Raw genomic sequence first — 25,682 nt, 5'->3', positions numbered from 1 at the left:
TTATGCAGTCATCGATCGGTCTCCTCTTTTTATGAGCATGAGAATGTGGATCACATTCTACCCATCATGACTCTACCCTTCAACTTCAAAAAGAATAAATCAATCATCCCTGAGTGGCAGGAGCAGATCATCTTCAATGAACGTTTTGGTTACTTTGTTGAACAGAATGATGAAAGCCCCAGAGTCATTCTCTTCTTTGAAGTAAGACATCTTCAGTGTAGAATTAAATGATATACCTACACTCTATGTGCAGTGGTTATTTTTAATACGTTTTTATTTCCATGCCTTAAAAGATCCTGGATTTCGTAAGTATGGAAGAAGTAAGAGCCAATATCAACACTGACAGACATGAACGAGGATTCAGAAAGATTGCATGGGCGTTCCTCAAGGTACTACATTCTGCTGGGCCACTTAAGAATTTTTTGGGGGTATTTTTTGGTTTGCCTGGTTACATATATTTTCTTTATTTTTCCCAGCTTATCGGCACTAATGGTATGCTGAATATTGACACTAAACTCCGCCTCCAGCTCTTCTGCCCTCCACCTCGGGTGACGAGAGACCCTAAAAATATTGAGGTGGTTGAGTGGTGGAGGAAATATCCGCGAAATAAATACGCATCCACCCTTTATGTCACAGTGAAAGGAATTAAACTCCCTGAACATGTGAGTTAATTGCTGTTTTATACTTTCTCTGACCTTTTGATATCAGGCTAACATCAAGCTGCAGGTGTAGTATGTGGTTACAGTATTTGTGTTCTGCAGGTGGACCCTAGTGTTCGGTCAATGATGGCGCTGCAGGAGGAGAGGGGTAGCACCTCCTACAGTGAACTACAGGATGAGGTCACCAAGAGACGTGTGAGCCAGCCTCTGGACACCAAACCACCAGTGTTAAGATGGAGCAGATTACCTGGTCAGGTTGGTAATATTAGCACATAACAAGACAATGCCTTGCTTGTTGTACCACAAGGATTTCAATATTCAACCATTCAATCAATGAATCTGATTTTATTTATATAGCGCCACATCATAACAAAAGTTTTCTCATACACTTTCCATTTAGAGCTGGTTTAAACCAGACTCTTAAGCCAATTCACAAACACCAACAGAATCTTCCAAGAGTAAACACTTAGCGACAGTGGAAGGAAAAACTACCTTTAACAGTTAGAAACCTGGAATAGACCCCAACTCTGGAGGATGGACCATTGACATGAGCAGTTAAAGAGAAAGGGATAAAGGAAGAGAGAAAGAGAGGGGGGGTGGGTGTAGGGGGAGACACATGCACTGAACTACAGTATATGTGTTAAAAACTAGAATTGCTACTGTTACTAGTATAACTACCATTAACAAGTACAAATACCCTTAACTGCTAAAGCTACTATTCCAAATATAAGTACTACCAGTGGATATACTACTACTGCAGCTGTTAGTACCAATAGAAACCTTTACCATCTATGGAACTATATAATAAACAGTATCACAACTATATGGATAAATGAATAATGATGGTGGAGGAGGAGAGAAGGAGGAGCACAGCAGGAAGTCCAGAGATGATCCAAGGAAATCCTGTGAGGACATAAAGGACAGAGACTCCAGGGATAGGGGAGAGTCAATAGCATGGATTTACTGGAGTGTGAATAGAGGAGAAGAGAAGGAGAAAGGAGGACAGACAGGAGGAGCAGAGAGGAGGTCAGGCAGGAGGATGAGCAGAGGAGGACAGGCAGGAGGAGGAGCAGAGACAAAGACAGAGAGGAGGACAGAGGGAAGGAGGTGGAGCAGAGAGGAGAACAGACAGGAGGAGGATAAACAGGAGAAGGACGAGAGCAGTGTATCCTGATGAGTCTCCCAGTCTAAGTCTATATCAGTAGAACTGCAGTCTGAGGTTGCATAACTATAAGCTTTAACTGAAGGCTCTTGCTCCTGTCCTACTTTTGGAGGTTCTGGGAACCACCAGTAAGTCTATTGACAGCCTAGTGCTCTAGATGGACTGTATGAAACTAAGAGCTCTTTTAGATCTATAGATTCCTGTTTAACGTAAATTTCTACAATGTATCAGTTATTTGTTCAAGTGGTGCTGTTTTGTCCGTCATGCCTGTCGTTATTGAGCTCCTGGAGCAGACTACTAAACCAGCAGATATTTTTGGAGTAAACTACTTGAGACTACTTGAGTTCTCTGCTTTCAGTAAACCCAAACAAAATGACTAAACATCACTAACAAATGCCACTTTGATTTTTTTATGTTGCCTGGGGAGATATGTCATGGTAGTTCTGTTTTACTGTTCTGTCTACAAGAGCACAAGGGTGTACTCTGTAGTCAAATTCCTTTTATTTACCGAACATGAGAGACAGGACAGACTGATTTGTTTGGGGACTGAGCTGCAAAAGAACCTGTGGTCTGGTAATGACATGTAGGAAAATGTTTTGAAAGCTCCAACATTGTCTTGGCTCCTTGAGAGTTTGGCACTAAATAAAATAAAATAATAAAAATAGGACCAATGGCCCTGTAGCTTACCGGACAAATTAAAAGCTTTGGGAAATGTATCCAGATGCCATTTATTATCACCCAGTTGAGTGTATTTATTATATTACAGAAATAGCCCATGTTTTGGTCATATTCCAATCAGATCTGTAAAAAATTCAAATTCCAACTTGATATCATTGATACTTACTGATTTATTGTATCAATCCACTTCCTATCTGTTATAATGGGAAAATTTTTCAAAGTAGCACCAAATCCAGAATTAGATCCGGATCCAAATAATTTCAATACCTTGTGTTGACATCATCATAAGGAAGCTGTATACCAAGTTTGAAGTCAATCAGAACTGTAGTTTCGGAGAAAAAGACGATTGAAATTTTTTTCCCATAAGAGCCCATGTTAAATATTCCGTAAGTTCCTGGATCCAGAAGAAGATCCTGATCAGCATGTGGACATTATGTTTTGGTCATCTCCCTATCAGGGCTGAACTGTAGAAATTTCAACTTGATATCATTTATATTTACTGAATTATTGCATCGATCCACTTCCTATGTCTTATAATGGGGAATTTTTTCACAGTCGCACCAAATCCAGAATCAGATCCGGATCCAAATAATTTCACTAACTTTTGTTGACATCATGATAAAGAAGCTGTATACCAAGTTTGAAGTCAATCGGAATTGTAGTTTCGGAGAAGAAGACAATTGAAATTTTTGTAACGATCGACAGACGATGATAGATGACGACAGACGCCGACGACGGATGCCACGACAACAATAGCTTATGGCCTGTCGGCTGGTAAGCTAAAAAAGGAAGAATTTGCACTTCCATACCTTTTCAAGATATTTAGACACTGAGCATGCTCAGATGTTTATGGAACACACAAGGTCTGTTCTATCAGCACGTTTAGAAATTTTTCTTATTGAGCAAACAGTTGAATTTTTCTGAATATTTAAAATAAATCATACATTCAGAATGATCACCCCAGACATGTCTGGGGTTAAAGGGTTTTATTACCTCCGCCAAGGAGGTTATGTTTTTGTTGGCGTTGGTTTGTTTGTCTGTCTGTCTGTTTGTGTGCAAGATAACTGAAAAAGTTATGGACGGATTTGGATGAAAATTTCAGGAAATGTTGATACTGGCACAAGGAACAAATGATTAAATTTTGGTGGTGATCGGGGGGCACGGGGGCCCACTGATCTGCCTTGGCAGAGCTCTGCGCTCTCAGAGTGCTTTTCTAGAAAAGACAGCGCAGACCTCCGCCAAGGCAGATCAGTGGGCCCCCGTGGCCCCACCACCACCCCCGATCACCACCGTCATCGTCTGTCGTCGTCGTCTGTCGTCGTCGTCTGTCGTCGTCGTCTGTCGTCGTCGTCTGTCATAAAAATTTCAATCGTCTTCTTCTCCGAAACTACAATTCCGATTGACTTCAAATTTGGTATACAGCTTCTTTATGATGATGTCAGCAAAAGTCAGTGAAATTATTTGGATCCGGATCTGATTCTGGATTTGGTGCAACTTTGAAAAATTTCCCCATTACAACAGATAGGAAGTGGATCGATGCAATAACTCAGTAAATACAGATGATATCAAGTTGAAATTTCTACAGTACAGCCCTGATGGGGAGATGACCAAAACATAATGGCCACATGCTGATCAGGATCTTCTTCTGGATCTTGGAACTTATGGAAAATTTAACATGGGCTCTTACGGGGAAAAAATTTAAATTTTCTTCTCCCAAGCAACAGTTCTGATTGACTTCAAACTTGGTATACAGCTTCTTTATGATGATGTCAATACAAGGTATTGAAATTATTTCAATCGGGATCTGATTTTGGATTTGGTGCTACTTTGAAAAATTTTCCCATTATAACAGATAGGAAGTGGATTGAAATAATAAATCAGTAAGTATCAATGATATCAAGTTGGAATTTGAATTTTTTACAGTTCAAATTGGAATATGACCAAAACATGGGCTATTTCTGTAATATAATAAATACACATAACTGGGTGATAATAAATGACTTCTGGATACATTTCCCAGAGCTTTTAATTTGGCCAGTAAGCTACAGGGCCATTGGTCCTATTTTTATGTTGTGTAATCGTGCATGCTGTACCGCATTTGTCCAGCAGTCTCCGCTAAAGTGTTCTGGCCATAGCAACGTGATTGTAAGGCTATTGTGTTCCAAAATTACTATTCAGCTAACTTCAGCTTCAGCATTTCATTACCTTGAGTGAATTCAAATCTCTTCTATCAAACTGTTTAACAGAAGTGTGTAACTACTATTCTTAAACTGGTTTTTAGCTTTTATGTTTGTAGTCATTTTATGTTGTCTTAATTGTATGCAGTTTTATACTCTGTTACTTCATTTGTATTGTACTGATGTGCCTCTTGGTCAGGTCTCCGTTGAAAAAGAGATTTCATCTCAAGGGACTTCCTGGTTAAATAAAGGTTAAATAAATAAAAATAAAATTATCTTCCAAAATATTGATACTATCAACTTACCGTTTTCGCTACTGTCTTCCTTGACCAAAAATACATGAATATTCCAAACTGCAGCAGTCAGCTCTGTACGGATTTTGTGTGATTCCTGAGATGCACACACGCACACAGAAGCCATTTGGCTTTTATAATATAGATGCTCTGACTTATTGTTACTCCCTCAGAGTTCAATCAAGGCTCAACATAGTTCTTGGGTTTTAACAGCCATTTATTTGGACAATCGAATCTTGAGCTTGCCCAACAGTGATGATGCCCAAACAGTGGCGTCAGAACTAAAGAAAATGAAATATTAAGACTTAGATTAACTTACAAAAATATAAAGATTTGACCCAAGATGATGAAATGAATGCCCATTAAACTAAATAAAGCTCACATATAAAATAACAGGCTTAATTGGCTTCACGTAGCATTCACATGACTTATTAACAAAGAAAACTGACAAACTTTACCTCATTGGCCGCATAGACTCCAAAGGAATAAAACAGAGGGTTTCACAGCATCTTCTTAAAAGATATGTTTTAAATTTCTTTGCTCAGCTCTTATGTATTGTCCTTTTGCAGATCTTACAGTTAGAACATGTCATGCATGATAGCTTCATGTGGCTCATGGAGTGTAAGACTAATCTTATCCCCAGGGGGCAACGTGAACATGCGGAACAAACATTTTGGTTCCCCTCTTACCTCTATGTTTTAAAGGTCCCGTATTATGCAAATCTGACTTTGTGACAGTTTTCTTATAGTAGTGTGTGTTGCAGTAGCCACATTATGAGGTTAGAATTTGAAAACTGTCTGTTTCCTCCCTGCCTTGCTACACCACAGTTTGTGAAAATGCCTGCTCAAACGGCCGAGTTTGAGTTGGCTCCGTTTATGACGACATAAGCGGATTTAACTCCTCCCCCTGACTGTGCCCCCACCCTCGCAAAGCGAGCCCCGCCCTGGCAAAGTACCTCTTGGACAACAAACATGGCGAAGGCGAGACACGCAAGTTGTGGTGTTGTTGGCTGCACACACCAACACGATAGTTTATTTTTGCTCCCCACTTCCGAGCCTCTCCGTAAAAAGTGTCTGGATTCTATCTGTGATGGTCATGGACCAAACAACATTCCCAAACGCTTGTATGTGTGTCCCCGGCATTTCACGGACGAGTGTTTTTTAACATGGGCCCATACAGCTCCGGCTTAGCACAAAGACTCCGAATCCAGAAGGACGCAGTACCAACGCTTCGTGACCCAAGTACAAGTGTGGAAGATGTAAGTTCTTATCATTTTTTTGTATCTTTACTGCATAACCCTACATTACGGATAAGCTGGTGGTTGTTGATGTGTACGTCTAACGTTAGCATGGCAGCTAACATAGCTCGGTTACTGCTGCTAACGTTTGCGTCCCCGTTAACATGCAAGAGCTGATAATATCAAGAGACATTCAACAGAACTACTTTGAACACGGGCCTTTTGTGGTTGGCATCAGTATAGTTAGCATCAAGCTTGTTAGCAGCTGCCTGCATTAGTGGTGGCAGGCGTCTTTCCGTGTCAGGTCCACGAACCCAACACAACACCGCCGTTTTCCGTCGGGGCTCAATCACGCCTCAAGGCAAAGAAAGCCAGTGTTTGGAAAGACGTTCTGTCTGAGACATGTGTATTGTAGACGAGAGAGCCATGGCTTCACAGTCAATATTAGCGCGTAGTACCGCTAGCGGAAGCCGCGTCCTCTCCCAGAGAGGGGAGGGGGAATGGGCGTGGACAGATGCGTTCATTTGCGTACCCAGAAGCAGGCCCAGAAACGGCCTATTCTTAGGAGGGCTGGTGAGAGAGACTTTTTCGACCGCTGAAACTCCGAAAAAAGGATGATTTTGGGGCGAACAAACTTAAATACTATGTTTTTGGGCTTCTGAGACCTATATGACGTGACTGAAAAATAGCATAATACGGGACCTTTAAATCAAACAAATAAAATGTATTTTCTATGAATTTACCGCATTTTGTGAATTATTTAGTTGTTGACTATTTAAATTAATTATTACTGTGAATGTGTTATGTTTTTAAATACTCTTGAAAATTATGAACTGAATATATGAGTGATGCCTTGGACGGCAGCTACACTTATTCTAAATAATGGTATATATCAACTTTATTGTTTTTAAAGATGTATCTTTACCTCCCCCAAGGAGGTTAGGTTTTTTCCGGCACTGGTTTGTCTGTCTATGTGCAAGATAACTCAAAAATTTATGAACGGATTTGGATGAAAATTTCAGGAAATGTTGATACTGGTGCACGGAACAAATGATTAAATTTTGGTGGTGATCGGGAAGGGGGGGCCGAATCAATCTGCCTTGGCGGAGGTCTGCGCTCTACGAGTGCTTTTCTAGTTATTACTGTTTTCTTCTGTGCCTTGTAAGGTGTGGAGTGTGAAACACACCCATTAAAAAAATTCATTACTGTGGTTTTTGTTAAAAATATATCTTTAAAAACTCCATTTTAGGCTTAAAAAGCATACCCTTTACAGGAGTTTTTTTCATGTACATTCATCTACCCAGAGCTGATATGGCCCTTTGTGTTTCAGGTTTGTAGGATTCCTAACAAGCCTGTGCTGTCGCTCCGTGGTGGTCAGATGGGCTGCTTCACGGTGCTCTTCTCTAATTCTGGGACCAAACTGGCAGCTGCTTGTGCTGACAGAGATGCTTTCCCTGTTGTAGGTAAGCAACGCCTCATCAGTACACAACTGTCCACAATATGCTGAGGCACAAAAATATGTCTAATTAACTTTCAGTTTGTCTGGTAGTTGTAAACATCCTAGCAGTCTGCAATATTTACAAATTAACAAAATATCAAACATGTACTGTTAAATAATATCCCATGCTGTTTCAGTGTATGAGATCCCTTCTGGCAAGGCGTTGGCTGCTTTCAGTGGACATCTCAAAATAGTGTATGATCTGTGCTGGTCCAGAGATGACACCAGACTCTTGTCTGCCTCCTCTGACGGAACTGTCAGGTAAGCGTGTCTGCATTTGTTTTAAATAAATTTGATGCATAGAATTGATACAGAGTGAATGAGGCATTCATGTACTAATGTGCAGTTTTTAGTAGCTCCTCTAGAGGGAGGTAGTGCTCTTACTCTGACATGTACTGTTTCTTTATTTGCGGCACCGAAGCTGCATGATTTGGACTCTGTTTCACAGGGTTTGTACAGGTGCTTGGAATCCTTGAAAATGCTTGAATTTCAATGTTGTGTTTTCAAGGTCTGAAAAGTGCTTGAATTTTAGTTTAAGTGTTTGAAAGTGCTTGCTATTAAAACCAAAGCTACTTACAGAGAGGTGATGCATTTTGAAAAATAAAACTTTATCCAAAAAGTAAATTGCCAGGTGTTCTCAGGTCGACTCCAGGTACATTTTTAACTTAATCTTTGTCTCTTTGGTGCCAGTGTGTCTGAAGAACGCCAAGTGGCTTCCCTTTTTTTGGATTAAACTTTGTGTTCTCCTTTAATTTCTAAACTTTTTCTTCTTATGAAACATCATTTTAGGTGTTTCTAACCAAATACAATGTACATCATTCTGATTAAAATGTGCGGTGGAGGCGATTACCCATTTGACTCATGGGGAACGTTGCCACCGTCAAAATGATGATTTTACCTAAAATTAACTATTTATTTTCCATGATACCCATCAAACCATCCTCTAGTTGGTTCAAGTCACTAGACTCACATGTATCTAAATTCCTTTGGGAAAACAAACCATCACGTATAAGTCTAAATACATTACAGCAGACCAAAGACAGGGGCGGTTTAGACCTTCCCAACTTTGGCCAGTATTTCCTAGCCAATAAGCTGCAGTATATCTCCAAATGGCTCAAACCTAGTTATCTAGATGAGCCATGGGTAGATATAGAGCAAGCAATGTGTGATGATCTCGCAATCTCTGACTTACCATTCACTAGTTCAACCATTAAGCATCATAAATGTTATAAAAGTGTGAACATCAGCTCCACTCTGACAGCCTGGTGGGAATTTCTTAAAATAAACAAATGTTCATTCATTCCATGTAAGCAGACACCCATCTGGAACAACCCTGACATCCTGCAAAGTAAAAGAATTATAAACTTTGCTCAGTGGAAGAACAAAGGAATAACACATTTAGAAAATATCATAGTGGACGGAAACTTTGTACCATTTGACACGCTAACTTCACAACATGGGATTAGCAGCACCAAATTTTTTGAATATCACCAAATCAAATCTATTGTAGGTAAGAAATATACCCCTAACCAGTTAAACCTGCAACTACCAATCAAGGTGGAAGAATTTTTGAACGTCCGCACCCCAAAGCTACTATCCAAAATATATAGGCTTAATGCTAAAACAGATGACTTAATCTACCTACCAACTTCAAAATGGGAGACAGATTTATCCAGTGATTTTGATTTTGATCAAAAGTCTTGGTCACAAATATGTTCAAATACATTTAGAATGACTAAAAACTCAAATTTACAACTAATTCAGTTCAAAATTCTTCACAGCATTCATTATACATGACAAAGGATGTTCAAGATGGGTCTCACACAGTCAAACATCTGCTCACAGTGCACAGATAACTCTGTTGATAACTACATACACGCCTTGTGGCAGTGTGCACCTGTCCAGAGGTTTTAGCTTCAGGTCTGTTAGGACCTGTCAACATGGCTCAGATGTAATATTCCAGCCCACCCCACACTGTGTTTACTAGGTGACCTGGGCCACACCAACATGGATACTAACACCTCACACATGGTCCTCACTGCTTTATGCATCGCAAAGAAAACTATTCTTGTGAATTGGAAAACAAAAGCCAATCTGAGCATTAACCAGTTTAGGAACCTTCTATTAGATCACATCAGTAATGAGACAATATCTGCCTCTTCAAACAATCAATTGGACCAGTCTCATTCTCTCTGGGCCCCTGTGATTAGCTCTATCACATCACTCTGAGTGTTAGGAGGCCGGCGGGAGGTGCCGCGGGGCTACGGGTCACTAGTGGTCCCTCGGAGTGGGGGTCTGGACCGCCCTGTTCTGGGGGCGGTTTGGTGTTTGTCCCAGTTGGGGCGGGGGTGGACCCAATGCCGGGGTAGCCCTGTGGTGGTGGGGCGGGGGGCTCTGGGTTGGGCCTGGGTCGGTGGCCGGCGTCCCCCGGGTCAGGTGGCTGGGCTGGTCGGGGGTGGGCGGGGTGCGGTTCCTGGGCCCTGGGGTCCGGGTGCTGCCCCTCCCGGTGGGGGGCATGTGCCAGGGTGTCTGGGCTGGCCTGGACTTGCTGCTGCGGGGGTGGGCGGGTGCAAGCCCCGGTGTCTGGCTGGTGCCTGGGAGTCCTGGGGTGGGGGAGTGTGTGTGTGTGTGTGTGTGTGCGTGTGTGTGAGAGAGAGAGAGAGAATGTGTGTGAGTGTGTGTGCACGCGTTTGTGTGTATGGGTGGGTGTGTCGGTGTGTGTGAACTAGTGGTGTAGTCTAGTTTATTCTAGTGGGTATACTCTGATTTTTCCCCTGTCCTAGAGCAACATCTGTACCACAGCACCCCTCCCAGAGCAGCAGCTGCTCCAAAACAGCCCCACACAAGAACCACCACACTCATTAATGCATAAAGTATACATCCACACATAAGTGAGATCATGAAAGACTGGTTATGTATTATCTGAATGTAAATGTATTGTAAGCAAGACAAGATGTGTAACTGTCATTAGCAGCTGGACTTCAATTAACTATTCAACAGCCTGTGACAACAAAAGACAAAGATGTTTCAAATCAAGAAAAGTGAATGAATAAATAATATAACCTGGAGGTAAACAAAACCTGGAGGTAAACAAAAACATCAGGAATTAACTTTAGGTATAACACAAGTTGTCTTTTTTGTATCTATGTTAGCATTAAGACCTGCTGAACAGGGTCAAAACCTATTAGTGAACTGTTTACAATCTTCAGCCATGGCTAAGAAAATGCATGAAAAATAAACAAAAGGAGGCAAAAATTCCACTCTTTCAAGAGCTCGAATTATGTTATTATATTATCTAACATATCAGTCATTTAATGGTGTACATGGTGTCTTAATTAATGGACCGTTAAGATGCCAATGGAGCCAGATCAAGCGAAAGTGAACATCAGTGTCATAAATTGAAGTTTCACCTATCATTTCTCAAATAGGCTCATTTTTAAGTTAAGAACTCTGTTTTATTGAACTGTTTACAAAATTTCATCATCACTTGTAGAAAAAAAGAAAGATATAATCAATATTAAATTAACCTAAAAAGGACTAAAATATGTAAATGCACTATTAACTTTAATAATATTTGTCCTTGCTTGTGTCAGTGATATTTTAAGTATGTGAATCTGAAGGAACTAACAATTCAACAGTACAATAATATAGAAAGGTTCAGTCCAATCCAAGTGTTAGTCAAATATGCTTTGCTATTTTCTGTATATATCACTACAGTTGGAATATGTTTGTAAATAAAAGTTTATTAGCATATTTGTACTGTTTTAGTTAAAGTAAAGTCTTTTACTCTGACTACTGAACAAAGGTACAAATTGCTGTCCCTGTGTCACAACATATTAGCGTTCATAAAAACGTATCATTTCAATATTTTTATCAAATATTGATTACAAATGTACTTCACCATCATAGCTAAAGCCCTGTGATTCATTTAGGATCCATTTCATATGAGACCAGCATATTTTGTACATGCGTTTGTGAAAGGTGAAAAAATATATATATTAATTTTGAGTCCCTGTGTCACACTCAGCGATTTTAAGTATTTTTACCCAAAATTTTCTTTCTGTAAATTGCAACATGTCATGTGAAAGTACGTACTCAGACCTATTCATACATGTGTTAAACATGGAGATCAGTTATTTAGTTTAAACACAGAGAACAGGAAACAGGAAATTTGTCCCTGTGGCACCGCTGGATCTAGTCCAATGAATTAATTTAATTTTTATTAACAATTTTATGAATGAACTATATTAACATTTGAATATAACATTAACTTTGTACAGTTACATGGTTTCTACTAGCTTTATCTGTTGTCTAATATTTAACAAACTTTCCGTTTCTTCACTCTAACCAAGGATGCCTGTTTTTGAATTCCCTTGTCTGACTCTGACTACACAATGATGGACAGGTCCAGTTCTCATCTACAGCGCGCACACACACACACACACACACACACACACACACACACACACACACCGCACCTCATTAAATTCAACCAAACCACCAGTTAGCTAATGTTCGATATAATTCAATGTGCCAATCACTTGCAATTATTACAATTACTATTTTTATAATAACATATATATTTACACTTACCAGGAAGGATGGTGTCGTCATCAGACTGTCCTTCTGTATGTTACAACCCGAAGGGTGAAACATATTTACAAAGGACACCGGGAGTCAAGGAGTATAATTCGAAAAACTTTTTTTTATTTATTTGCAGTTAGTTTTTTTTTTCTTCTGCTATTCTCTTCGTTTGTACCCAACATGGTTCTAATGAAGCAGAATCTAAGAACCCCTTTTAAACCCTGTGCCCAAAGTAACAAAAGAAAAGACCAGAGTGGAACGGCAAACTAAACATAAGGACGGTGCGCTGGACAGGCCAACGCTGTACAGGGCCGTAGAAGCTGCCAGCGCACCGCTACCCTATCAAATGAAGCAAACTGCAAAATATAAGCCCTAACGAAAGGAAAAACGAAAACAGGACGTCCGGATCCACCTGGTCAAACAAAAGGATAAGCTAACAAAAAGCTAACAAAAACCCCGCTGGCGTGGAGCACCCTGCATGGAGCAACCTGCATGGATGAGTGGAGCGGATGCGCGCCTCAACGTGCGCGCTCCGGACGCTGGCATCGCTGGAGGAGGTGGAGAGAACATAAGGCGAGAGAGAGAGAGCCCAGCCCTGGTCCAATTTATAGGCTCAGCCGGTGGGAAAACCAATTAGCCATCTATTGAAGAAACATACTAAATACATAATATTTTGCCCAAAAATGTTATCAAGGCAAAAAAACCAAAAAAACAGAGAGCAATATTTACCCAAAAGTGTCAAGTAAGAATTAACAAAAAAACCACAAAAGACAAAGGGGGAAAAATAGAAGTGCGTCAGAACGTAACACCCCCACCCAGAGTCACTGAAAAAGTGTGATACAACCTACCAAAAAAAAAAAAGGGGAAAGATCCCACCCATCAAACTTTTCAGTGCAACCCCTTTGTTCGTTTGCTACTCACTTTTACAGGCGTGACAGTGCGTCAGCAATAACGTTGTCCTTACCACGGATGTGTTTAACACTGTTAAACGGCTGGAGCCGAAGAGACCAATGCATCAGCCTGCGATTTTTATTTCGCATGCGGTCTAAAAAAACTAAAGGGTTATGGTCTGTATAAACGAGGACCGGCACACTGGAGCCGCCAACATACACCTCAAAATGCTCCAGGGACATAACCAAAGCTAACGCCTCTCTTTCAATGGTAGAATACCACTTTTGATGTTTGTCAAGCTTTCTGGAAAAGTAAGACACTGGATGATCTACCCCGTCCGCATCTTCTTGCAGGAGAACGGCGCCCATGCCCGCGTCACATGCATCAACAGCCAATTTAAACGGTTTAGTAAAGCAAGGGGCCGCGAGTACAGGAGCATTCACCAGCAGAGACTTAGTATGGTCAAATGCAGACTGACAGGAATCAGTCCAACAAAACTCAACTTTAGGGCTCAAGAGGTCAGTCAATGGGGCCCCACAGACGAAAAGTTTTTACAAAAGCCCCTGTAGTAACCCACCATTGCTAAATACCGACGAAGCTCAGTACGATTGGTGGGAGCAGGGACAGCGAGGATGGCCTCGACTTTAGCTTCCACTGGGCGCACCTGACCTCCCCCCACCCTTTTACCAAGATATGTTACAGTGGCTTGGCCAAATTCACATTTTGAAAGGTTCACTGTCAACCCAGCCTCTCTCAGACGCATAAAGACTATCTCCAAATGTTCCAAATGCTCTACCCAAGACGAGGAACAAATAACCAAATCGTCAAGATAGGCTTCACAAAAAGACAAACCACTTAACACCACATGCATAAGCCTTTGAAAAGTGGCTGGCGCATTGCACATGCCAAAAGCCATGACCTTATATTGAAGGAAGTCATCAGGTTTAACAAACGTGGATATTTCTTTGGCGCGCTCTGTCAGAGGGACCTGCCAATATCCTTTAAGTAAGTCTAACTTAGTGACATATTTAGCTGCGCCCACATGATCCACACAGTCCTCCATCCTTGGCAGTGGATAACAATCAGGCTTAGTTACCCCATTGACTCTCCTGAAATCTGTGCAAAATCGGTCCTCACCATTGGCTTTTATCGTCAACAGGCATGGTGAACTCCACGCACTGCAACTTCTCTCAGCTATGTCATGCTGTAACATGTAGTCTACCTGAAGTTTTAAACGACGTCTTTTGCCAGGATTAACACGATATGGATGTTGTTTAATTGGTCTCGAGTCACCTACGTCAATATCGTGACTGAGCACATGCGTCTGAGACGGCACATCAGCAAACAGCGACTTATAAGACTGGATCGTCTTAACAATGTCTGCCTGCTCAGACTCAGAAAGATGAGCAAGCAACACAGGCAAGTTCTGCAGCGCCACCGAGTTGGAAAACTTTCCCTGAGTCAAAGCCACCGACACGCTGTCATCGTCAGGTGGTGCTGAAGTGGACAGCTCCCGCATCTCAATGTCAAAGCTGTTACCTGACGGAGAGCGTTCAGCACCACAACTATTGGACAGCTCCTGGACAAACACTTCAGACTCAGGCCCCTCAGCGCTAACTGAACAGGATTCCTCCACATTGCCGGTGCACAGGACAGGAGATGACCCCTCCCGCTCAAAGTAAGGTTTAAGCATATTAATGTGACAAAGACGCGTTGCACGGCGTCGGCCTGGGGTGAAAATCACATAGTCCCTATCACCCACTTTGTTTTTCACCACATAAGGGCCACCATAACGTGCCTGCAAGCAGGACCCAGGGATCGGTAACAAGACTAAAACTTTGTCACCAGGCTTAAACTCCCTGCTTTTAGCCTGTCTGTCAAACCACCCTTTCAAGTTTGCTTGTGCATTCTCAAGATTTTCTTTAGCAACCTCACACGCGCGACGCAATCTGGAACGAAACAAACTAACAAAATCCAGAAGATTTTGTTTCGTCTCTCCATTTAACCAGTGGTCTTTAATGAGTTTCAAAGGCCCGCGCACAGTGTGCGCAAAAACGAGGTCACATGGACTAAAGCCTAATGACTCTTGGGTCACTTCTCTAACAGCAAACATCAACATAGGAACGCCATCATCCCAATCCTTAGCACACTCAAAGCAGTAGGTACGCAACATAGACTTAAGTGTCTGGTGGAAGCGTTCGAGTGCGCCCTGGCTCTCGGGATGATACGCGGTGGAAAACACATGTTTGATGTTCAGCTGCTTTAACACTTGGGCAAAACAACGAGACATAAAGATACTACCCTGGTCCGTTTGGATCACTTTTGGCATACCAAACAACGAAAAAAACTTCGTCAGCGCTTTTACTATGGCTGGAGTAGTGATTTTGCATAGGGGAAACACCTCTGGAAAACGGGTTGACGCACACATGATTGACAGGAGGAATTTATTACCAGACTTTGTACGGGGAAGAGGACCCACACAATCTACCAAAACCCGCTCAAACGGCTCACCAACAACGGGGATGGGATACAATGGAGCCGGCGGTATGGTCTGATTGGGTTTTCCCACCATTTGGCACACATGACATGATTGTATATGACGTGACACATCTCTCTTTAAACCCGGCCAGAAGAAATGGCGCAGAATGCGGTCATATGTCTTCCGAACCCCCAAATGACCGGAAAAAGGACTGTCATGTGCCAGAGACAATACCTGTGATCGGTATGGCACTGGAATGACAATCTGCGTCACATTACACCACTCGTCCTCAGTAGACACATGTTTAGGCAGCTATTTACGCAGTAGAACACCATCACTCAAAAAATAACCAGTAGACATAGACTTTATGGCTTCGACACTCACCAGTTTTTCAAATAATGAGGACAAAGTAACATCTTTCTTTTGTTCATTAATTAAGTCCTGTCGTGACATTGTGAGATGTTCAGCGTTGGGAACGTCCTTAGATGAAACTTTTACATCATTACCCAAAACACCACCATTAATGTAAGCACCAGACAAAAACGTGTCACTTAAATCAATATCATTATTGTCCTGCTGCTTTTCACGCTTAGCAGCGGCGCGCGTTACAGCGCAGGATGTAAAAACGTCAGGAAATTCCTGTGCAAGTTTATCAGGGCCATCACTCACAACAGGGACAGGTGTCACCTCAGGTGTAACTAACACTCTGCCTCCTGCCAAATCATTCCCCATTATCATAGAAATTCCCGGTATGGGAAACCCATGACGCACACCCACAACAGCGTCACCAGACCACAGGCCGGACTGAACCACAATCCTGTGCAGGGGAACCCCGATAACACTCATATTAAAACCCCGTACAGGTACATCCGAACCAACTGCAGTGCACTCACTTAATGGTAAAACCCCCTGGAGAATGAAGGATTGAGAAGCTGCTGTATCCCGTAAAATCTTAACCGGAACTTTCTCATCCATACCAGACAATGACACAAACCCGTCCATAACAAACGGTCTGAAGTCAGCATACTCACAGGGTTTTTCACAAAAATGAGATTCGCAACCCTGGCTCAATGATTTAATCAGAGCGACAGGCTTGCTGTTCTTTTTCTTAAGCACTGGACAACCGGAAACAATGTGCCCCTTTTTCTTACTGTAGTGGCATGTCACATTGTCATAAGATTTGGATTCAACTGTGTCAGTTTTAACTTCACCTGTGGAGATTGTGGTAGGTTCAACAGGTGTAGACAGATTTTTCACAGAATCTCTGCCATTATTGTTAGACCGATCAAATCTATGGAAACGCTCAGAACCCGATTTATGCGTTAAAACATACTCATCAACAAGCACGGCCGCTTTACTCACGTCACAAACTTTCTTCTCATTCAAATATGTGACAACTTTCTCCGGGAGACAGTTTTTAAACTCCTCCAATAATATAAGCTGCCGAAGCTTATTAAAATCTTTAACGCCGTGTGACGAGCACCACCTATCAAACAAAATGCCCTTTTCTCGAACGAATTCAACGTAAGTCTGATTATAATCTTTCCTCAATCTCCGAAATTTTTGGCGATAAGCCTCTGGCACCAATTCATAGGCCCATAAAATAGCGGCTTTAACCTTATCAAAATCCAGACTATCATCTGCCGACAATGAAGCATAAGCTTCCTGAGCCTTGCCCACCAGCGTACACTGTAACAATAATGCCCACACGTCCCTTGGCCATTTAAGTGAGGTGGCCACCCTTTCAAATAAGATAAAATATTTGTCCACATCTTTTCGTTGAAAGGGGGAACCAAACGAATATTCCTGCTCACATCAAATTCAGCCTGTCGTGGAACAATACCACGGTCCACCTCGTGAAGGCGAATTTGAGTCTGCTGGTCCAACCTTTTCTGTTCCAGAATACTTGAATATTCCAACTCCTTTTCCCTCAAAGAAAGCCGTTTTAATTCTAATTCGAGTTCCTTTAAACGAATTGTCTCCTCTGCATTAAGCGATGAGGGGGGACGTGGAGGACTTTTAGGCATTACGCCCGCAGGGAACACTCCACGCTGAACTAAAGCGTCTAACAGCTCTGCCTTAATAACTGCCTTTTTTGCTTGTTTTGAGACAGATACCTTGAAATGCTCAGCAACAGCTGTAAGGTTTCCCTTTGAACAGGCATTAAATGCCTCCAAAGTGGGCGCTTCTACAAACTCATCTAGGTTGAAAGACATGATTACCTAGAATCTATGCAGCCAGAGAACAATAGGCTAACACACAAACAAGCAATACCCACACCACAGCTGGACCTCTTAAGTGCTCACAGTCACGCCAAAACAGAAGCTCCAACTCGAAACACCTGCGGACCAAAACGTGCCAAATGCACAAATTAAGTCACGAAAAAAACTAAGCGACACAACCCAAAGTTATCAAAGACACAAAAGATAACTTATCAAAAGAGTTACAAAATAACTCAAACCTAGGGTTCTAATTAGACTAAGCCCCCATAAATATGTTACAACCAGAAGGGGGAAACATATTTACAAAGGACACCGGGAGTCAAGGAGTATAATTCGAAAAACTTTTTTTATTTATTTGCAGTTAGTTTTTTTTTTTCTTCTGCTATTCTCTTCGTTTGTACCCAACATGGTTCTAATGAAGCAGAATCTAAGAACCCCTTTTAAACCCCGTGCCCAAAGTAACAAAAGAAAAGACCAGAGTGGACCGGCAAACTAAACATAAGGACGGTGCGCTGGACAGGCCAACCCTGTACAGGGCCGTAGAAGCTGCCAGCGCACCGCTACCCTATCAAATGAAGCAAACTGCAAAATATAAGCCCTAACGAAAGGAAAAACGAAAACAGGACGTCCGGATCCACCTGGTCAAACAAAAGGATAAGCTAACAAAAAGCTAACAAAAACCCCGCTGGCGTGGAGCACCCTGCGTGGAGCAACCTGCATGGACGAGTGGAGCGGATGCGCACCTCAACGTGCGCGCTCCGGACGCCGGCATCGCTGGAGGAGGTGGAGAGAACATGGCGAGAGAGAGAGAGCCCAGCCCTGGTCCAATTTATAGGCTCAGCCGGCGGGAAAACCAATTAGCCATCTATTGAAGAAACATACTAAATACATAATATTTTGCCCAAAAATGTTATCAAGGCAAAAAAAACCAAAAAATCAGAGAGCAATATTTACCCAAAAGTGTCAAGTAAGAATTAACAAAAAAACCACAAAAGACAAAGGGGGAAAAATAGAAGTGCGTCAGAACATAACACTGTACCATCAGGTAAAGCTGCTGTGGCCTCTGCAGTCAGCAGGCTCTCTTACAGTAATACTAGCATTAGCAGTAGACACAGCACAGCTGTACTGTCCCCCGGAGCAGCAGTTTTGTTTTCTTTTCATTTTTTCAACACAATCCTTCACTGACTAGTGTTAGACCAGTCGTTCCCGCCGTACAGTTGGACTGCTTCCTTAGTAGTAAACGTCAGGTAATGGTACGTTTGACGGAAGCCCATATGGTCCAAAAGTGTCCGCTTTGTACCACAGAGAAGTGGAATTTATGAACAGTAAAGTGAAAGTTATGTCACAAAACCGTGCTGATACGTATCTTTGCGCATTTTCAGTGGTTATACGGAAATTTGGGACTTTTTGTAGTGGGTATACGGCGTATACCTGCGTATCACGTAGACTACACCACTGGTGTGAACGAGTGCTCATGTGTGCATTAGAGTTTGAATGAGGTATTGTGTGTGCAAGTCTGTGTGTGCTGGTGTGTGGGGGAGCTGATGGAGCAGGTGTGTAGGTGTGGATGTACATGTATGTTTGGTGAATGAGGGAGGGTTGTGATGTGGTGGCGGTGAAGGGGGGGGACTGCAGGTGTGCCTGGGGTGTTGCGGCCTCTGCGGGGGGTGGGGGGCATTGCTGGGGGTTCTCTCGGGGTGCGGTGGCGGGGTGTGGCCGTGGTGGCGATTGGGACCTGGGGCGGGGGTGCTGGTCGCTGGGTCTTGTGGGTGGCACTGTGCCGGTGATCACTGCATCCCTAGTGCATATAAGACTGGGGAGGTGTGGAGTGGGATGGGTCCCCACGCCTGTTTGGGGGGCTTTGGGGCGGCTCGTCCCGGGTCCGTGCCCTCTTGACTGCATAGGATGATTGAGAGTGTGAGTGGCCTCTGGGGGGGTGGCGGCCTTCTAGCTGCAGTCGCTGGGTGCCCGGGGTCTCTGGACTGCCCCGCTCCTTGGTGGCCCCTGCCTGGGGATGGGTACTGGGGAACGGGGGTGCCGAATGTCAGCTGGCTCGTCTTCTGGGAGGAAACTTCCTCCCAGTCATACCATCCCTAGACGTGTCGCAATAAGCAATAAATCAATAAATCAATAAACCGTGCGATGATTAAAAATGAGTTCAATAACTCTGTTAGCTGCGGTAAGTCTTCGTTAACCAAATAATATTAATAATGAGTTAACTTTGTTACATTTGTCTTGTCTCCTCTCTACTCTATCCCTTGGTGCTGAGAAGTGAACCCTCGTGTGTCAGTCACTCTGTATGTGTGGGGAGGCGGAGCACCTGGCGCACGAAGCATGACAACAGTGAGGATTAGCCTAGGCCTGTAGTGAGCGATTTGGAGGAATGAAAAATACAATGGAGTTGGTTTGAATGCCAAATACTAGAGCAGACGTGTGGGAACACTTTGGTTTTAAGCCCAATGACTGCGGTGAACCAGTAAACCTCAACAAGCCGGTATGCCGCATTTGTTTTAAAACCGTTCAAGTTAAGCGCAGCAACATGACTAACATGCACCTTCACCTTAAACACAATCACCCATTGGTGTTTTCTCAGCTGGGAAAAAAAAAAAAAAACATCTACCAAAGAGGCAGCGGGGCCATCGATGTCTTCCCGACAGTCCACCATCAAGGGGGCATTTATGAAACAAAACAAATATAAACGAGACAGCGCTAAATGGTGCACACTCACAGATAGTGTAGTTCGCTACATCGCCAAAGAGATGCAGCCCTTTAACACCGTCGAAAGGGCGGCATTTCGACAAATGCTACAAACATTTGACCGGCAGTACGAGTTGCCAGGGAAAACATTTGTGTCACAAACGACAATTCCACAACTCTACAATAACATAAAAGACGACATACTTGAGGAGATCAAAAACATCCCGTTTTTCTCTGCCACTATGGACATGTGGTCAAGCTCAAACATGACCCCCTATATGAGCTTGACCATACACTACATTACTTCTGACTGGACCCTGCAATCCAAGTGCTTAGAGACCAGATATGTTCCTGAAAATCATACTGCTGACACCCTTGGTGAGAACTTGAAGTCTGCTTTAGCAGACTGGGGACTGGATGAGCACAAGCTAGTGTGCATAACATCTGACAGTGGTGCTAACATTGTTGCTGCAGTAAGGAATCTTGGCTGGCCATGGCTAAATTGCTTTGGCCACAACCTCCATCTAGCTGTTGTCCATGGTCTGGACAGTGACAAAGAATGGACAGCACGTGCCATAGGACTCTGTAAAAGTTTGGTCAACACATTCAATCTGAGCTGGATTAAGAGGAGAGATTTGAGGAAGGCACAGAGTGAGGCTAATCTTCCCCAACCCAGCCTAATACTGGTGAGTAGTTTGTGTTTAATTCATCATTAATAGTTTCACTAGACAAAATCTTAAGAGTTGTTCTGAGACATTTTTATTTCATAGCAACATGTAGGCTAATGTCTGTAGGCCCTACTTTCATAAGCATGTTGGTTTTACATATAGTCAGAATCTAATTGAGATTGTAGTGTTTTAGCATGTATATATATGCCCTAGCAAATATAAAAATAACATAAATTTATAAATAACATAACATAAATATAAAAATAACATAAACATTCAAATTAATAATAAACACTCAAATGAATAATAACATTATTATTCAAATTAATAATGATAAATAATGGAAATGTATAAAGTTGTATTTGAGAAGAATGTTGATATGCCAACTAATGAAAAATAACAATGAAAATTATCTTTCCCACAGGATGTTGCCACACGATGGGGTACTAAGCAGAAGATGATAGAGAGGGTGCTGGAGCAACTCCCAGCCATAAGACATGTCCTGGTTCAAGACAGAAAACATAGCCACCTCAACCCCACATGGCAGGATGTTTCTGTGTTGGAGTCCATCAATGCAGCAATGAAACCACTGGCTGACTTCACAGGGGAAAAGTACGTCAAAGTGTCCTCAGTTAAGCCTGTACTGGAACTGATTAAAGGTGATCTTCTCTCTCCAAGCCCTGAAGACACTGCACTGACAGCCAGTATTAAACAAAACATTTGCAGGGTACTGACTGAAAAATACAGCTCACCTGCAATCCAAGTCATCCTGAGAAAGGCAACCCTCTTGGATCCAAGGTGTCGCGGCAGCATGGAGGAGGCAGATGCATTGGACGATGTCAAACATCAGCTTGTGCAAGAGTTACTGGACTTAAAAGAGCCAGAAGGAAGTGCAGAAGGTACCAGTGGTGAGAGCCGCAGCACAGCTGCTGGAGGAAATGAAGATGAACCTCCTGCTGCCCTTCGCCCCAAGAAGAAGAGGTTGAGTGATCTTCAAAACAGAAGAGCTCATCTCACAGGTCAGGCCCAAGCTGCAGTTCCAAAGAGAGTGCAGGCTGATGCAGAGGTGACCCAGTTCCCCCAAGAGGATGCACTTGATGCATCTTGTGATCCCTTGATGTGGTGGTGTGACAATCAAAAAAGATATCCTATGATGGCTTATTTGGCCCAAAAATACATGTGCATTTGTGCAACAAGCACCAGCTCAGAAAGAATGTTCAGCACAGCTGGCAACATTGCTACTCCTGAGAGATCCTGCCTTAAGCCACAGAAGGTCAACATGTTGGTCTTTCTTGCTCGAAATCTGCCAAACTAAGTACCTACTGATTTGCATATGGCCTGTTGAGGCACCTGCTTTTATTCCTATGGAGTGTTTTTGTTGTTAGTTTGCACTTGTTGTTTACAAAGGTCCTCACGGGATTGGAAGTTTTGCTCGTTAAATATCTTAATGTCTGAGCCCAATATTAAATATATATTGAAGTGAAATTTTGTTTACAGAGACTTTATACTTTTGCACTTTTTTATTTCTGTGTGTTTTTTACTCAAGTGCAATTTTTTGTTAAGAGAGACTGACAGTCCATTTTATTCATTGTTTTTAGTTGTTTTTATTATTTATTTTGGATATTTACTATGTTGTTTTTTATAATACAATTGAAATATTATATACTGTTAAGAAATAAAAGTTTATTTATCTTTAAAATGATTTATTAGTATTATTACACCAATATTATTATATTAGTTGAAAATGGTATCAAAACGGCAATTATTATCATTTATCGCAATAATTTTTGTGACAATTTATCGCTCAGCAAAATTTGTTATCGTGACAGGCCTAACCATCCCCCAACCCCTCGGCTCCCCACCCCCCTCACACAAAGTACGTAGGATCTTGGGGAGGGTGCACATCCTGAGGAGGTACAGCAGGGGGGGGGTCACTAAAACGGCCTCCCTCTGTGGTACCCTGGGGTGGCTAACTCCTCAATTTTAATTACACCCACCCACAACACAACACACAGAAACACTAACACCACACATTCACTTTTGGCGGGCGGGCTGCGCGGCGCCTAGTGGGCGGTGCCGTGCCGGTGGGTGAGGCTGCCTTTGTGGTGTCACCCTCAGTGGTGCGCAGTTATGCTCCTCAATTTTAACCGCTTGCATACACACTTCAAAACACTGATAGGTGGGGAGGCGAGGGGTGCTAGCCGCTCTCTTGCCCACCGCAGGTCGCGTTGGGACCGGGAAAGGTGTGTGTCTGTGGGCATTGCGGGTGTGGCGGTTGCTGGCGGGGTGGTGGACCGCAGTGGGGTTCCTGGCGGCTGGTGTTGCCGCCCTGGGCTGCGGTTGGTGCTGGGGCTGTGCTCAGGTGTGCCGCGCCTTAGGGGGACTCACGGCGTGCTGCTCGCTGCCGGGGGGGGAGTGGGGGGTGGCGGCACTCCGGATATGCGTGTCTGGTGCGTGCAGGTGTGTATACAGGTGGGTGGGAGGGGCTGTCAATGGGGGTGGATACATGTGTAGGTATGTGTGTACATGTAGATGTGTGTGTGTGGGCGTACATGTGGGTAGGTGGGTGTATGGGCATGGGTGGAGGTGTTTGTGGGTGGGTGTGTGTGTGAATGGTCAAACATGTGAGATGGGTGGTGTGTATGTCTGGGAGTCAGTGGGTGTGTGCGCATATGCTTGTGTGGGTGAGTAGGGGACTGGGGGGTGTGTGGGGTTTGGGGGTTGGGCCTGGTGGGATGGGGAGGTGGGCCTCCGGGCCCCCGGGGTGCTTGGCTGTGCCATCGGGGTGCGCACTGGCCTGCAGCGGGTGGCTGTCTGGGCCGGCCTGGCCGCCCGGTGTGCTGGGTGGGACCCCTGCCCGGGGAGACGGGTGGCTCCTGGGCTTGTGGGGTTCGGGGACTGGTGCCTCGCCTGCCCCTGGGTGGCTGGCCCGGCGGGGGGGTGGTGGCTGGCGTCCCTGGCCCCCTGGGGCCTGTGCTCGGCTGCTGTTTGGCCTCTGGCGGGGGCCTCCCTCAACCATCTTCGGGGCGAGCGCACTGTTGCCTCTCGGTGGGGGGGCGGGCTGGATCCCCCCTCTCTGTGGTGTCTGCTGGTTGGCCAGGCCTTGGGGCCCTCTTGGTCAGTCCCTGATCCTTGGAGGGAGTGCGGTTGCAGTTGCATGCCTGTATTCTTCACCTCAGTCTGTTTGACTGGTTCACTCTGTCACAGCAGGTGAATGTGAACAACTGATGTTGTGTGGATTTGTTATTGGTATCATTTGTTATAGGTACTATTTGTGCGAACGTGGTATACGATATTTTGTTCATGCTTTCTTGTATTCATCATTTCATAGGTCTTATGAATTTCATTGTTGTGTTTTGGTTTTTTTTGTTTTTTTTGTAGTTTTGTTTGTTTTCTCTCTCTTCTGCCCAGTTTACTCAGTTCTGCTTGCAGTTATTGTTACCATTATAATTGTCTCCACGGTTGTTACTGTTTGTATTGTTGATACTTTCTCGTGAGGGTCCTCGCCACCTTCTTCTCTCTTGTTCTCTCCCCTTCTTCTATGCCCCCACCCCCATGTCAGGTCCGGCATCGAAATGTGGTTCAACAAAACTCATAATAAACACAGTAGAATATCAAAGGGCGCTTCATATACTTTGTGAAGTTACCCTTGGCAAAGCAAATTTGTTCAGCACCGGGAGGAACCAGACTACCATTCTGCTGTTAGGATGCTGGACAAGACAAGTAGAAAAAAAAAAAAAGTAGTGTGAGATACTCCCTGGTAAAATGTCCAAATAAAAGAGGATACACAAGCAATGGTGTCAGAAAAATGAGCAATGATGACTGGGAGTACAGTGGATGTCGGCTGCTGCCTTATCGGTACAGACAGCTGCCTGTCAGCCAGCTGAGCCCATAAAAGAAAAGAAAAAAAGAAAATGTGAAATAAATAATCCTGAGTATATGTATTTGTCACAGTAGAGATTTAAATCCAGTAGGATTCGTAATCCTACTAGGACAGATTAGAAATTTCAATCTGTCCTAGTAGGATTTGTAATCCTACTAGGATCTGTCCTAGTAGGATTACAAATCCTACTACGACAGATTGAAATTTTAGTTTGTCCTAGGACAAACTAAAATCCTACAAGAAATTAGGATCTGAAGATTAACCCCAACCCTAACCCCCTAACCCCCCCCGCCCCTAACCCTAACCCTAACCCCCTAACCCCTAACCCCTAACCCTAACCCTAGGACAGATAGGATTTCAGTTTGTCCTAGGACAAACTAAAATTTCAATCTGTCCTAGTAGGATTACAAATCCTACTAGGACAGATAGGAATTTTAGTTTGACCCCAGCGATAAGGGGACTGTGGTGGAAACGTTTGAAGATGACCCTTAAAAGAGCTTGAAAAGTGCTTGAATGTGTATGAACCCTGGTTTTCAGACCATTATTTAGAGAGC

The 25,682-nt window shown here is 43.3% G+C and overlaps 1 protein-coding gene across 2 annotated transcripts in view; it reads left to right on the top strand.

The window, feature by feature from the left end:
* The window catches only part of ahi1 (Abelson helper integration site 1), a 45,381-nt gene that overhangs the window by 2,936 nt on the left and 16,763 nt on the right, over positions 1-25,682 (top strand). For both annotated transcript variants that reach the window (XM_030126850.1, XM_030126851.1), the window contains exons 7-12: positions 9-201; positions 294-389; positions 477-662; positions 762-914; positions 7,537-7,669; positions 7,842-7,965. In XM_030126850.1, coding sequence (XP_029982710.1) covers positions 9-201; positions 294-389; positions 477-662; positions 762-914; positions 7,537-7,669; positions 7,842-7,965 — 885 coding nt within the window. The remainder of the gene's footprint in view (positions 1-8; positions 202-293; positions 390-476; positions 663-761; positions 915-7,536; positions 7,670-7,841; positions 7,966-25,682) is intronic.

Source organism: Sphaeramia orbicularis, chromosome 22, assembly GCF_902148855.1.
Source record: "Sphaeramia orbicularis chromosome 22, fSphaOr1.1, whole genome shotgun sequence".
NCBI lineage: Eukaryota > Metazoa > Chordata > Actinopteri > Kurtiformes > Apogonidae > Sphaeramia > Sphaeramia orbicularis.
Note: the sequence above shows the minus strand (reverse complement) of the source record. Positions and strands in the feature narration are given on the sequence as shown.